The sequence below is a fragment of the Pogona vitticeps genome, chromosome 6 (genome assembly GCF_051106095.1).
Source record: "Pogona vitticeps strain Pit_001003342236 chromosome 6, PviZW2.1, whole genome shotgun sequence".
Classification (NCBI taxonomy): domain Eukaryota; kingdom Metazoa; phylum Chordata; class Lepidosauria; order Squamata; family Agamidae; genus Pogona; species Pogona vitticeps.
Window position 1 is genome coordinate 20,196,852 of NC_135788.1, and position 16,104 is coordinate 20,212,955.

At 39.1% G+C, this 16,104-nt stretch overlaps 1 protein-coding gene across 28 annotated transcripts in view; it reads left to right on the top strand.

The window, feature by feature from the left end:
- The window catches only part of NEBL (nebulette), a 167,921-nt gene that overhangs the window by 91,933 nt on the left and 59,884 nt on the right, over positions 1-16,104 (top strand). For 11 of the 28 annotated variants that reach the window (XR_013537782.1, XR_013537781.1, XR_013537780.1 and 8 more), the window contains exons 1-4: positions 9,698-11,203; positions 11,297-11,368; positions 13,528-13,632; positions 15,640-15,750. The exons of 6 other annotated variants lie outside the window; for them this stretch is intronic. Coding sequence is in view for 16 of the 22 variants with exons in the window: in XM_020801919.3 (XP_020657578.3) it covers positions 10,907-11,203; positions 11,297-11,368; positions 13,528-13,632; positions 15,640-15,750 (585 nt within the window). In the remaining 6 variants the exon portion in view is untranslated. Of the gene's footprint in view, positions 1-2,634; positions 3,057-9,462; positions 11,204-11,296; positions 11,369-11,424; positions 11,523-13,527; positions 14,799-15,639; positions 15,751-16,104 lie in introns of those variants that run through there. 11 more of the 28 variants (XM_073003074.2, XM_078378649.1, XM_073003071.2 and 8 more) reach the window with 7 other exon arrangements.

Sequence of the window (16,104 nt, forward strand, 5' to 3'; positions counted from 1 at the left end):
TCTTCCACCAATTTTCACTCCTCCTTCATCCGAATCTAGTCTGACTTTCCGTATGATGTGTTTTGTGTACAGATTGAAGAGATAAGGGATTGTTTGTGCCAGTTTGTATGCGTGGCTCCTCAAGTGCTCCATGTTCCCTTCCTCTACCTCCCAGACCAGTGACTCACCACCAGTTGGAGTACACTCTCCTCCTCCTCTTCTCTGGCTGTTCAACCAGTTCCCAGCAGGAGCATGGGTTTGCCCATCCTACTTCTTTGTCTAAGTGGCTGATCAGCCAAGAAGGTGGGGCATGGAAGCCTGTGCTCCTGCTAGAGACTGGTCAAACAGCCAAAGAGGAGGAGAGGAGCATGCATCAGCTGGTTGGTGAGGGATCCAGGTGGGGAGGTGGGAGAACGGAATGTGTGATACTTGTGGTGCCACGTGTATGAACTAGCATGAATCTCCGAACTAAGGTTCATGCCCATCTCTATTCAGGACAATCAAGTGCTGGTACACATCCATTTCTTTCAGAACAACACATACTTTCTCATGATCTACAGAGTTGAAAGGCTTTGCTGAGGAGGGGACAACCAGTAGCCTAGTCAGCTTGTTAGTTTTCAGATCGGCAGTGTGATAATTAGAATAGTTGTTCACTTTGTTGAACAGTCCCAGCCAAAAGCTTTGAAATCTGCTTAGTTCCAGCAGCCTTTCTCAACTGACTGTTGTATGTATAGACCTATATCCAATATCAGGCTAATGGAATGAAAATCCCCATTGGCGTAGTGGTGCCGTATTACACTGTTCATACAACATTATAAACATGCAGTCTACATTGTTCAGGTGCAACAGAAACTTCACTAAGTACCATTGTCTTGCAGATTCTTGTAAATGTATATTTGCTAGTGTACTAGTTCTTATGCTGGCACAATGCCATAATTAAGAGCCGTAGAGCCCATCCTTTGCATGTAGGGTTCAGCTTCTGGCGTCTTGAGTTTAAAGAATCAGAGGGAATCTCTCTCTCTCTCTCTCTCTCTCTCTCTCTCTCTCTCTCTCTCTCTCTCTCTCTCTCTCTCTCTCTCTCTATCTGTCTATCTATCTATCTATCTATCTATCTACACACACACACACTTCTATACTCATTAGTGTATTAATATATTAAATGTATTAAATTAGTGTATTAATGTATTAATGTATTATCAATGTATTAAATACAATGAAACTACAAAAAGTGTAATAAACTCTGTCACTAGGTAAAAACAGTGAACCTACCTTTAAATAGCAGTGTACAGATTAAAACCATTTGAGCATTACAGTCAATATTCACTAATACAGGGGTGGGCAATTATTTTCTATAGGGGGGCCACATGAAAAATCTGAACTGTGTTCGGGGTCTGAACCAACTTTACTTAAAAACAAAATGAAATAGTGATGATATGATTGTTTTTATTTTAAACTTGTTAATCTTCACAAATACTAAAGAGGTTTTTTTTTTGCAGTACAGTATGTGAAAGATAAGCAACTGATCAACTTTAGACGAAAAAGCTATAAATGGTTTGGGTATTCAGAACTGTCCATGGGCCAGACAGAAGCGGCTCACGGGCCGTATGTGGCCCTTGGGCCGCACTTTGCCCAGGTCTGCACTAATAGAAGGCAGCTTTATATAATTCTGCCTCAATTAGCTTCCAAAAACACACACACAAAAACAAAAAAATGGCACCTGTTGAACCTCTATAGGAAGCATATTCCAGAGGGAAAGGGCCACGAACAAGAAAGCTCCATTCCTCGTGTTGGCTTTTTTTTGCCTCCTTGGGTGTCAAAATTCATAACATCAAGGTCTGTGAGGAGTAGGTGGGATGGGTAGCTATTTTGTGGAAGAGACATTCTGTAAGATATTAAGCTCCTAAACCATTAAGGGCTTTATAGGTTATGGCCAGCACCTTACATTGCGTATGGAATCTTAGCAGGGAATCAATGAAGGTGTGCCAAGATTGGGGATAAGGTTTCATATTTGCTGGTACCTGTAATATTATGGAATAGACCTCTGCCTTAGAATCCGAAGAGTGCCCCCTCTGAGTCATTACAACTATGTTGGACTGACCAGTAGATTGACAGAGTACCAGGCAGCTTCATACACAAAGTTTATTTCAGCTTATAGTTTTATCTCCAGCACTGGCATTTAAGTCTATTTTTCTTACCTGTTATTTCTTGATGCTGACACTAAAATACAGCAGCGCAAGAAAAATAAATACATGTATTTATCTAGTGAATGGGTTTCTAGGCAATGAAAGCTTATGCCATAAAGGGTGCCACAAGGAGTTTTGTTGCTGCTGTTGTTGTTGCTACTGCTGTTATGCTTCCACAAACTGACACAGCTTATAAACTACCTATCTGGAGGCATTTATGTATATTAACAAATAGATTAAAAGTGCTTGATCTCTACACAGGGTAAAATAATAGAATCATAGAGTAGAATCAAAGAATACTGGTGTTGGAAGAAGCCAATATGGTCATCAAATCCAATGCAGAAATCCAAATCAAAGTATATTTGATACATGATTGCCTAATTTTCTCTTGAGTGCCTGCAGCATTGGAGTGCTCAACACCTCCCGAGGTAATTGGTTCCATTGTACTCCTCTAACAATTAGGAAGTTTTTTTTCTGGTATTCAACAAAAATCTGGCTTCCTGTAAGTTGAGTCCATTATTCCATGTCCTACACACTGGGATGATTGAGAACAGATCCTACCTCCCTCTGTATAACTACCTTTGAAGTATTTGAAAAGTACTATTATATTTTCCCTCAGTCTTCTTTCCTTAAGGTTAAACATGCCCAGCTCTTTCAGTCTTTCCTCACAAGGCTTAGTTTTTAGTCCCCTGATCATCCTTGTTGCCCTCATCTAAACTTGCTCCAGTTTGTCACAGAATGACAGGGGAAGTGGTTGTTTGACAGTGGAAGAAGCCAGCGGGTCTCTTGAGGGTGATATGTCCCTTGGACATGAAGATCACACCAAACGTCACATCACTCCTCCTTCTGACTTCAAGCAACCCTATTTAGATTGCACCAGCCTGCACGAAAAAGGTCAGTGTGCAGACGTGCCCTATGTTCCATTTTTGGCTAGAAAGAATAGCTTGCATCTTTCTTTTCTGCCGAAACAGTGATATCTTAAGAAGCAGGTTTGGTATGTAGATATTAAATACACCAAATCAAACCTAGAGCAACCATAGAATAGACACAGTAGTAGAAGTATGCATAAGTGTTTTTTCAGCTTTCTTATTGGCTTTCAATCTGGTTTAAACAATCTAGGCTGCAGTCAGTTTTGAAACAACTGTAAGAAAGTACCCTTGGTTGAGATCTGTATGTGGGGTATGTTTATATGAGCAAGTTTTTCAGAATGTCATTAGTTTAAGATTTTTTATTTTGTTTTATTCTTTATTTGGTGGGTTTTTTTAAAAAATCATGTGCTTATTTCAAACATTTGGCCTAATATTTAAATAGTGCTTATTGCATTAACAGGAATATGTTAACAGTGCTAATTAAATTAAAATGTGTTGAAGGTGACAGATATATAATTTCTGACCTATTAGGAGAGAAAATATACACTCTCACTCTTTCATGGGAGTTGATTACTGTTCCCTTGTATTTAGGCAGCATTCTTCCAGCTTCATAATTGTCTAAAGTCAAAACACTTAAAAAGAACACCTCAGATGATGAATATGAAACTGCACAATCATATATGTTCCCATATTTCCAGCTTGCATTTGGTGACATTAACTGTGGAGTGCCTTAACTTACTAACACAGTGAAGTGGGATTATTGCATGTTAGATTTGAAAGTGTGTTAGGAAATGAAATAAGGCTGCAGCTTGGAAAAAGGTATGTATAAATAAGATTTGACATTTCCCTCTTCTGCCTCCTGGCAAAGCCTCATGCCATTTTGATTTACAGATGATTATCTTCAGGGTTTTGATGAGACTTAAAACTCTCCTCTCTTGCTCTAGAAAAATCTGCAAAGCTCATTGGTACAGATTCAAACCAGCCGCCGGGCGTTACAAAGTCTTTTTCTACTGAAAGACAGGCTTTGACTGCCTATGAGATCATCAGAAAGATAAACTTCTGAAAGCTCATTCAAGTTATGCCCTTGGCCCTCCTGGAAATTAACTTTCTAGTGACAGCACGAATATGTAAACATTAATAATACACTTCTAGTTTGAGAAAGAATCTGTCCTACTTATCTTGTCAGTCATAGCTTATTTTTGATTGCATTTTGTGTCATCTTACCTATTGCTCCTTATTTCTCTTCTTACCACAACAAGTTCATATTCATGCCATTCTTTTCTCCTCTTATTCTTACTGCTCTTAATGATCAAAAGCACCTAGATTTTACTTTGCCTAGATGCCATTCCTCCTTCTAAATTCCTCTTTGGAATTCTCTGATCCTAGGCTATGTTGGACCCTCTCTTCTTTTCCTAGGCTATGGTGGACTGACTTTTCCATTGCTATTGGCAGTCAAATCATTTTGACTTGGTCATTTGATTAAAATGGTGTTCTTTTATGTTGCAAAGGTTTTTTTTTAAATACATTTGAATAGTGTCTGAATAGTAATAATGTTGACTTGGCAACAGTTTCAGTCATGCCATAAGTTATGCATCCAGGACACTGCTGGTGCCAAAGACTAGAATTCTTGGCAGCATCACAGTTATAATGGATCTGATCCCGATTTAGCTATACTTAAATTAGATCTATTAAAATCTAAGTGATTAAGGCTAGTCATAGCTAGCATTAAGTCCCACTGACTTCAGCGGGTCCACTCTTCAATAAATTTGTATCCAACTCTATATTCCTATATCTAAAACAATTTGGATGAAAAGTTAGATAATTTCTCTTTTCCCCCAGCTGTAACCCAAAAACATAGTCTTGTGGACAGAATATCAACTGTTGCTGCATGCTGTTATCAGGAATCTACCCATCTTTCTACCCATCTCCACTGACAATATTTCTTACACCTAAAGCAAAGCAAAAGCAAAGCATGCTGCTTATATACCGCCCCATAGCACCTCAAGCACTCTCTGAGTGGTTTACAAGTTAATTATGCAAGCTACACATTGCCCTCCCCCCCCCAGGGTACTCATTTTACCGACCTCGGAAAGATAGAAGGCTGAGTCAACCTTGAGCCGGCTATCTGGGATTGAACCCTGGGTCATGAGCATAGTTTTAGCTGTAGTACAGCAGTTTAACCACTGCGCCACGAGGCTCTTCATATATTCTGTTAGTTTTCAATATAATGTCACTGAATAGAACCATGGATTTTATATCTAAAAATTTAGTGGCACAAATATTTTTAACTAGCCTTTCTTCTTAAAAAGGATCCGAGGCAGCTTACAACAATTTAAGTTAATAACAATGAGTATACAATACAAAAAAGATCAATAAATTTGATACCAAAAAACATAAGCAGCACCAAAACACATTCATAGCAATAAATACAACAATCCATTTCAAAAACTCCACTTGCCAGCCAGCTGAATTTCCAGCTTCTGGCTTTACAAGCAGATACCTAACTCACTGAGTTATCCAGCCAGCTAAGACCAGTATAGACATGAGATAACGTGATGCATTGAGAAATGTAAGGTAATCTGACATGGATATCAAACTGAGATACTCTGTGATGTTTCAGTAGTACTATTAAAGTTAAGATCATAAATCTGATGTTCTTATAATGAAAGAATAGGATAAAGTAGACTCCCTATTAAAACTGCCTGCAATTCTTGCTGGTTTATTTTTTATTTAATTAATTAATTAATTAGACTTTTATCCCACCCTTCTAGACAATGTCTACTCAGGGCGGGTCACAATAAAATCATTCATAAAACAGTTAAAAGAATAAATTAGATTGACAAATAGATGGGAAAATAGACAAAAACTAAGTAAAAGTAAAAGTCAGGTATTGACAGGAGGGAAGGCCTGCCTAAAGAGCCAAGTGTTTAATTGGCTCTTAAAAACACCCAGAGAGGGTGCCAGGCAGATCTTTGATGGCAGGCTGTTCCAAAGTCGAGGGGCCACTGCTGAGAAAGCCCAGTTTCTTGTTCTTTCTTTCCGGGCCTCTCTCAGCGTTAGGCCCCTCAGCTGTCTTTCCTGGCTATAGCGAGTGACTCGAGTAGATCTAGGTGGGAGAAGGCGTTCTGCTAGGTATCGAGGTCCTAAACCATTTAGGGCTTTGTATGTCATCATTAACACATTGAAATCAATGCGGAAACGAATGGGCAGCCAATGCAAGGCAGCCAGAGTGGGAGAGAGATGCTGGTGTTTTGTCGTTCCACTGAGTAATCTGGCTGCCGCATTCTGCACCATTTGAAGCTTCCGCATCAATCTCAAAGGTAGCCCCACATAGACTGCATTGTATTATACCTCCACTACCCAAAGCCTCAATTCCACTCACACTGTATCCTAGTTAATATCAGGCCTTTGTATCACTGATATCACCCTCTATTTGCCAGATACATGGGTACCAAAAGGACATAGAAAGACAAAAAAGAGGACAGAGGAGGATGTAATGAATGTTTCATTTGAATCGTGTCGGATTAAACCTGCAATCAATACAATTTTATTAAAGTAGCTGCCAATAAATGTTTCTTAGTGAACCGACCAGGAAATAGCCATGTTAAAAAATAAAAATAAATTCAATGGAGGCTTTTTTCCAAAATAACAAAAAAAAAATTATTTAAACAGCCAATTGTACCCGAATCCACCCTGGCCCGGCTGTGGGATCCCCTGGCTGCTCGCACTCTGCACAGGGTGAGAGGCAACCTTGCTAATCCGGATGCCCAAACAAGGCTTTGGCGCAGGCAGGGGGAAAGCGGCACTGGGCAAAACCGAATGAGGCAGCCTCCCCTCCCCCGAGGGTCATAGGTTCCAGGCTGGGGAGCGTGGGAGTTGGAGTCCCCGAAAAGGACTTGGAACACACACAGTCCGGGTGCTCGCCTTCCCATCGATGCGCTCGGGTGCTGCTTGCTCCTGCCTGGCTCGGTGGATGGCGCTCTACTTGCGCTGCTTTTCTGGGCTCCACATGGGCTGGGCGGGCCTTGCGGATTGCTGGGCAGCCGCCGCTGTGGTGGGAGAGGGCGAGGGATGTGCTCCAGCGCCAGCGGCAGGTAACGGGGGGGGCTGGCGGGCGAAGACAGGGGAGGGGGCTCCTTCCACCTGTCCCCCTTCCATCCAAAATTATAACATAAAATATACAAAAGCCTGACATTTTAAAGGTTTTTATCTTTGCCTGCAACACAGAGGACATTAGGCTAAAATGTCTGGCAATGCAACCTCGATGCCTCCCAATATTAGTTCAAGGTCCAGCTCACTCTATGTTCTTCCACATCCACACTGGCTCTTCTCCCAAAAGCCAAAACAAATACTGTAAATTCAACCACTGAAAAGTCAAATGACTCAGGATGAGAATACAGAAAGGCAAGCAAGAAACATTCTAGCTCTTTAGTCATTCAGGGCTCTTCTTTCATAAAGAGTGGCCATCCACAACCCATGTCCTCTTTTATGCAAGTGAGTTAACATAAAATCCACCCTTCTCTTGACAGGAGTTGAGTTTATCTGGTGCAATAGTCATGTCTCCTCTAAAGACATGTAGAATATAGACAGTGTGGCATGGTGGTTATAACAGGAAAAGAGACTTGAGAAACCGGAGTTCAACTCCCTGCTTGGCCATGAAAGACACTGAGAAACCTTGGGCCAGTCACAATGTCCTAACTGGACCTACATGATAGCATAATTGTGAAGATAAAGTGGGGGAAAAGAAACATAGAAACCTTGACAACAGTGAAAATGGCTAAACATGGCTCCCTCCTTCGGTTCATTGGAGGAAAGGCAGGATATCAATGAAAAATTGGACAATACGAAAGAGATATGGAAAAGTCTATTTAAGAATAATTGGCTCAAGTATTTATCCTTCTAGGAATATTGAAATACTATTTTCCAAAGCTTTGTTCTGTTTTATCAGTCTTGATTTAGCAGTCTCTATGTCTTCAGTATCTTTAGGTAAGACTAAATTTGTTCCTGCATCTACAGTATCTGTTCCTGTGTTAAGTGTTCAAACAGTACATTTAGATGAGCTATGAAACTTAAGTTGCATCTTAAGGAATGAATTAAAAGCAAAGTACTCAAAATATAGAATAAAAACATTTTGATGATTGCAAGGCTACATATTGTAGCATTTTTTCAGCAAATAATCTTTTAAATCCTAAAACATTTTAACCACTTTGGTAGAACATCCGTATCAGCAGTTTATCTGTTGAAATGTACTGTGGCAAATGTAAAACAGTTTTTTTTGACAATGTGTAGGCAGAATTATGTTTTAAGGAGGTTCCAGGAAAGAGCCATATTTATCATCTTGTCTCTGTTGTCAAGGTAACCGTGTTTCCTTCTTGGGGAGCACACTTGATAGGGAGCCTAACTTCCCTGTATCTAATTATTGTTAGCTATTACACTTTCAATTTATGTTGTGTCAGTTTTCTTGTAAAACATCTAGTTCCACCTTATCACATCCCTGCATTAGGATGAAACTTGTGGAACAGCCTGTGTATTAGTGTGCAGGTTGTGCTGAATTCCTGTAAAACTGGGATGTGCATGATCTCAAGTACAAGAGAGGTCTGGAAAGGGCTGCTACTGCATGTCCACATAGCAGCATCCAGGAACCATTTTTCTTGGAGAACATTGGAACATTATGGTAAAATTATGAAAGCTTCCTTTCCTTTCCATTTCTCTCCTCTTGTCTTTTTTTTAAAGCTTTGAACCTGTGAAGGTGTGCTGGACTACATAAAGCATATTCCAGAGCATTCCCTTGTAATAGTCCATTCAGAAACCAGGTCCATTTCCAAAACCCCCAGAGACAGAATCTGTAACAAATTCATAGAGTCATAGAATAGTGAAGTTGGAAGGCCATCAAGTCCAACCCCCTGCTCAATGCAGGAATACATCAAGGAAATATCTGCCAGGTGGTTGTCTAAGTTTCTTTTTAATCTCACAAGTGTTGGAGCACTCACCACCTCTCAAGCTAATTGGTTACACTCTCTTACTGCTCTAACAGTTAGGAAGTTTTTCCTGATAGTCAGTTGAAATCCGGCTTCCTGTAACTTGAGCCCATTGTTGCATGTCCTGCACTCTGGGATGATCGAGAACAGATCCTGCCCCTCCTCTGTATAACAACCTTTCAAGTATTTGAAAAGTGTTATCATATCGTCTCTCTGTCTTTTTCCCCTCAAGGCTAAACATGCCCAATTCTTTCAGTCTTTCTTCATAGGGCTTAGTTTCTAGTCCCCTGATCATCCATGTTGCCCTCTTCTGAACTTGTTCCAATTTGTCAGAATCGTTCCTGAAGCATGGTGTCCAGAACTGGACACAATACTCACGGTGAGGCCTAACCAGTGCTGAATAGAGGGGAACTAGCACCTTGTGAGATTTAGAAACTGTACTTCTGTTAATGCAGCCTAAAATTTGTCACTTTTGTAGCCACATTACACTGTTGGCTCATATTCAACTTGTGATCTACCACAATTCCAAGATCGTTCTCACTTGTAGTGTTGCTGAGCCAGGTATCCCCCATCTTGTAACTGTGCATTTGGTTTCTTTTTCTGAGGTGCAGTAGTCTGCACTTATCCCTGTTGAATTTCATTCTGTTGCTTTCAGTCCAGTGCTCCAGCCTATCAAGATCATTTTGAATTTTTTTTCTGTTTTCCAGAGTATTAGCTATTCCACCCAATTTTGTGTCATCCACAAATCTGATAAGCATTCTCTGCACTCTGTCATCCAAGTCATTAATGAAAATGTTGGAGCACCGGACCCAGGACTGGGCTTTGGGGTACCCCACTTGTTACCTCCTCCCAGTTGGAGGAGTCAATCATCACCCCTCTGAGTACAAATTTGTAGCCAATTGTGTATCCACCTGATACTTGATCTATCCATCTCATATCTATTTAGCTTGCTAATCAGAATATCATGGGTCAAAAGCTTTGCTAAAGTTAAGATATACTATGTCTACAGCATAGTAGGGAGGTTACCCAATCAAAAAATGAGGTCACATTGGGCAGATAATGTGAGGGAAAGAGTAGGTAGGAAAAGCTGCTGGAACATTTCCAGCTCTGTAGTCTGGTGTTTAGTTACATAACACTGACACTGGTACTCCAATGCTCTCTTAGCTGCCATTATTGAATAACTGAAATTGTTCTGAAGAATCAACATTGTCCTGGATCAATATTTATTCATTTATTGGACTTATATACCGCCCCATAGCACTACAAGCACTCTCCGGGCGGTTTACAATTTTTAATTATACAGGCTACACATTGCCCCCCCAGCAAGCTGGGTACTCATTTTACCGACCTCAGAAGGATGGAAGGCCGAGTCAACCTTGAGCCGGCTATCTGGGATTTGAACCCCAGGTTGTGAGCACAGTTTTAGCTGCAGTACAGCGTTTTAACCACTGCGCCACGAGGCTCCTAATGCAGTATATTTAAGATTTTTTGGTACACGTTATAATATCATTTTAACTTGTGAAATTGACTAGGCTGTCTTTATTCAAAAAGTATTATCAGGAGGGTGTGCCCCCCCCCCAAAGGCTTGCTTGTTCTATAATTGCAGTCTTCTCCAAATGGGAATCATATAGCTTAAAAAATAGGAATATCAGTGAGTTAAGCTTACTGTTTGTATGAAGGTTGTATCTGAAATGGGCAGTGACATTTTGTCATAGTCAAGAATCTCTGATAATCTAAATGTCCAAATCAGCTGAATTTATGAGCTATCTTCCTTGTGCCTTGGTAGAAAATTTATGAAATGTTGATGTTGCTAAATTTGTATAGCTTAAAATTCACGATATATTTTTAGCTATTTGAACATGGATGCAGGAAGTTATTGACTTCTCTTGTTTTAAGAATGGTCACTAGTAAAGACATCTGTGATGCATTTCACTCCACTCAAAGCTGCATTGCTCAGATAAGACCCTTGAAGTGTTGCCTAAATAAGGAAGAAACAGTGGAGAGATTAAGCTTGACACAAGACAAGAGTGGCACAGGCATTGAACAGGTTGTGCTGGAGACGACCTATTTTACCTTCTTGACTTCTGCTTTTCTAACAGAAATAAAAATGACAATGGCTTTTCAAGAATATAGGAACAATGAAAATGAAGAAGAGGAGGAGAAAGAAGAAGAAGAAGAAGAAGATGGTGAAAAGGTGGGTAGATGTGACACATTTTGTTGAGTGTTGAAATATGTTTTTAATATGATCTATATTCATTTTTGGAATACCTTCTTCTTTCTCCTTTAGGTGTTTTTTAAACATATTGTTGAAGATAAAAACATGGAACTTGCTAGAAGATGTTCTGAACTGATAAGCAATGTAAGTATAGGTTTCCAGCATTTTTAAAATCAATTCTTTATAATATTATTTCTCATAGATTTAACTAGAAGTGAACAATTTCTCCCCCTGAAAACATGTATGCATGAGTATGAAGAGCCTGGCAGGCTTACTTTAAGATGGCATTGTATACCTGGTTGGTATCCTTTTAGATTATTTATTTTACCTGTTTTTTTTTTCATTGTGGCATGTAGCATGTGTTGCCCTACATAGTAGATGCATTTCGCTGCTTCATTAGGCCATCTGTCCTACTAGGTCAGAATGTGGTTCTTTAAGAAAAATCCTTGGATTTGGTTACTGGTGATCCTTATTATTGTTTTCCTCCCTACTGCTTTTATTTTGATACATATTTTTAAACATTTACATATTCTCCAATACTGTATATATGTTTTAAAATTTGCTGTCTGTCTTGCATTCTTATTTGCAAGAAAGGCAGAATTAAGTTCTCCTAATAAATAAACATAAATTCCAGTTGTGATGTCACTAAAACAGCAATTGGACGTGCCATGATCTCTTGGGTTTAGAACCATTATCTGAAACAGAAAGGTAATAATATTGGTCTCTGTTGGAATGCTATATTAAAAGCAACTTGAACACTTAAAATGCTCCATGCTTCTGTCATGCCCATAGTATTATGTCCTGTTGATTCCAATGAAAATTACTTGCTTAAAACTTTGTCACTCAAAATCACCCCGGGACTTAACTACGTATATTTAATTTCAGCTGACTTGTGCCTCAGAGCAAAGCAAAGCAAAGCACATAACAAAACTGCTTTCATCTCATATATGCAACAGGAAGTGTGTCAGGCCCAGTATGGATAATATGAGGCAGAGTCATCACCTTCTATAAAGAACCTTCTTCCTGTAGGCCATTGTAAGCTCTTTTCACTGGTTTAATGAAATTCTTTGGAAGTCCGCCAGTATGAGGATAGGGGTGGTGATGACAGGAACGTTTTAAGTGTCCTCATCTTACCCCCCCCCCTTTGCACCTCTCTGTCTTATTCCTAATATTGACTCAAGCCTAGTGTCTCATTGTGTTATGTTCCACAAAGCACAGGATGTTGCTTGATGATTGCCAGTAAATGTACTGAGCTGAATTTAAAACGGTACTGTTTTTTCCCCTTGAAGTAGTTCAGTTAATACAGTGGCTGAAGTCATGTTGCTTAGTGTAGGGAGTTGCACTTGAACAGGCTTATTGGCTCAACGGGGATTTGATGAGTCACCTCCTTTGTATATTCCATTGATTCAAATGGACCTGCTCTAGTTGCAATATACTATGCTAAAGTAAGCTGCAAATAAAGCAGGTCCATTTGAATCAATGGAACCTATGGAAGAGTTGACTTCTGAGATTCCTGCTCATTCAGTGGACCTAACCTAGTGCAACTTATGAGCTAAGCAACAGGATTTCAGTCAGTGTCACTGAATTGTGTTTAGGGACTAATGTATTGGATCTCTGGTAAAAAAAGATACAAAAATGAAGAGTAAAAGCTCATTTCTCACATTGAAGAGAAAGGAAGTATTCTAGATACCAAACCGTACTAGATGAGTTTGAGTACTGATGATAAAATCTCCTGAAATATGATGCAAGATTATTCGATATAAAAATCTGTTTCTCATTCTCACCTGGTTTGAACATACCCTTGTTGATGGATTATGTGTTTTAGTTGTTTAAATTTTCATAGGAATGAAACAATATTTTTCAAGAAAACAAGTATCTTTATTTTGGTTTTACATGATTCCACATCTACTAAAGGACCATGGCTAGCACATTAAAAAAACTTGTGGTACCTTAAAGACTAACAGATGTTATCTATATAGTACATATTCACAGATGGCAGCCCACTTCAAATGCATGCTTCTATCTTTGAATATCATCACTGCATTGAGATAACAAACATATGCCAAATAAATCTTGTTAGCCTTCAAGGTGACTCGAGATTCTTTGTTTCTTTAGTTCTGAAAAGTAACTTTTCTAAGTTTTGTTTCTTCTTGGCTATTTTGGTATTAAGATATTGTGTTTTAAACGTAAAAAATAAAATCTTTTGTGTTTATACATATAAACACACATATGCAGATACACTCAGTCTCAAATACTTTTTCGTTCCCCTTTCCAACCCTTTTGTTATCTCCATTTGCTTGCAGGTCCGTTATAAAGGAGAATATGAAAAATCTAAAGGTAAATTCACATTTGTCCATGACACCCCTCAGCTAATACATTTGAAAAATATCTCTGCCTTTATGTCTGAGGTAAGATGCAAAATGTTTGGGAAATTATTAAGCAATATTTATGGTTCCAGAGTGACTGACACAATAACATATTTCCAGTTTCCTGCTCTGTTTTATAAAGCAGAATTAAGAACCAGTATTTTAATGAAATAAAGTATGCATCCACTGAGATGGCAGATTTTGTTTGCTCCCAGTCTTGTAGAAGAGCAAATGTAGATGCAGTGTAACTGGAACTGCACTGAATGTTTCTCCCACTAACATAGTAACTGACAGGAAGTAGAACAGTTTCCCTCAAACCTGCTTTGATCATGGGAATACTCATCATTTCCTGCCCTCCAGATAGTCAGGACCAACCTCCAGACAAGTCATTTAGGCTTTCCCAGCCAATTAGGGATCATGCAGCTAATTATTATTTTGTCAATTTTACTGGGTTTTGTGAAGTAATTCATGAGAACAATATATATATATATTCAAAATAAGAGCTCTACTATCTGTTGCTTGTTTTACTTGTGTAGATCTGTATGCATTCCAGATATCTTTTTTACAGATCTCAACATTCAAAGAGAACAAATAGAATTCATCCATAGCATAAAAATATGAATGAAATGGAGGAAAGAAATTCTCAGTATCTAGCACATAGTGCTTACTTTGTTGTTACACTACAGCACGTGGATTTCATATTTTATATATATTGAGAAGGATATACATGAATTTTACCTTTGTTAGATTCTCAGATATAGTGACCCTTCGGGTCTATAAGGATCCTTGAAAGAAGCTTTGGGTATATTGGTTAAACTGGGCATTAGTTTTCCTAAAGAGTCAAGGAATTGCATAGTAGTTGTGTGTGTGTGGGGAGGAAATAGTGACTAAAAAGCTACTGGAAATGCCATGTATATAAGTGAAATTACACAAGGGTTTATGCAAATTTCTGTCTGTCATATATTAGGGAGCACAATCAAGTGCATGCATGACCTGACTAAGTCTTAATGTACAACAGCCAGACAGAATTATAGCACATACTAATTTCATAGTTTGGAACATACAGTTGCACAAACCCAATAAAATTCTGGCCACTGTTTATTAAATATTATTATAGATCCATGTTATCAAAAGCAGTTCACAGAAACAGCAAAAATACCACAGTGAATAAACAAATAAAATTCAAACAGTTTGCATGGATAAGCCAGGTAAGAGTTTTTACATACCAAATTCAGTAATTATGCTAGGGGTCATGAGGAAGTAATTTGGTTGGGTTATAGAGGGACAGGATTGCAGAGGGGGCGGTGGGTAGCAGGAACTAAGCAGCGTTGGTATGTTGTGGAGTGGCAGAGGCTGTTCTGAGACTAAGTCTTAGAAATGGGAAACAAGAAGGAGCATTTTATAAGCCCTTCCTGAGTAACAATGTCTGAAATCCTGTTCATGTAAGTTGCATGGAGTAAGCCTGATGACATCATCAACCAAGGCAATTTTTTCGAGAATAAACATTTCCTCTTCCCATTCCCTGCCCCTTGGAGGGGGGAAGTCTTTGATTACAGAAAATTCCTGCCAGTGGAGTGACTTTTTCCCAGCAACTGCAGTTTTAAAAAGTTTTAAAATTAAAGACTTCCCCCTCCCGTTCCACAGCCTCTGCAGGCTTCCAGCTATGGTAGGGAGTCCTTGGAAACCAGGGGTGGCTTGGTACTGGAGAGGGAAATGCTTATTATTCCAAAAATCACCTCTGCTGATGATATAATCAGCCTTAAACCTGAAGAATTTGCATGAGCAGGATTTTAAATAACACGTTTTTTAAAAAAAAATTAACTCAATTGGTGTAGTTTCCTGCAAAACCTGTGAAGATAAACCTTTTTAAAGCTGTAATCAGAATTACAAAAATAGACCTGCGAACATTTGTTCTCAATCTAGAGCTGGCAATTCTATTTTTACATCGTCTTGTTGAAAGGCTTAATGTGGACCTTTGCATCTGAATGTCCTTTAAATTTATTCAAAATAATTGATGCATTACTTCTTTTTCTTTCTTACGCCTTCTAGGCAAAATACAAAGCGAAAGCAAAGAAAGAGCTTTCCAACTCGCTCTACCAGCAGATGCCAGCCACAATTGATAGCGTGTTTGCAAAAGAAGTTATGCAACTTCAGAGCAAGGTAATTTTAGACATGCACAGTTTATCCATCTCCTCCTGATGTGCATGTGAACTGAGCACATTGAATATATCTGTTCACAGGGTAGGTACTGAGGCCTTCTTTGCTTTCAGTTGGGTGCTTGTCATGCTAGTCTGCTGCAGTATAATTGGTACATTTCTTCCTATAATTGGTATTATTACTTCCTCCTCCATAAAGAAGTCTAAGCAGCTCTACTCACCCTTGATTACTACAGGCAATTATGTGATCATAAACACATTCATCTTTAAGGCACCACATGACTTCTTTCGTTACGATCCATTGTGAACATTTTGTCTATAATCATGTTTAAGGCTGACTAGGGACTCTCACTTAGGA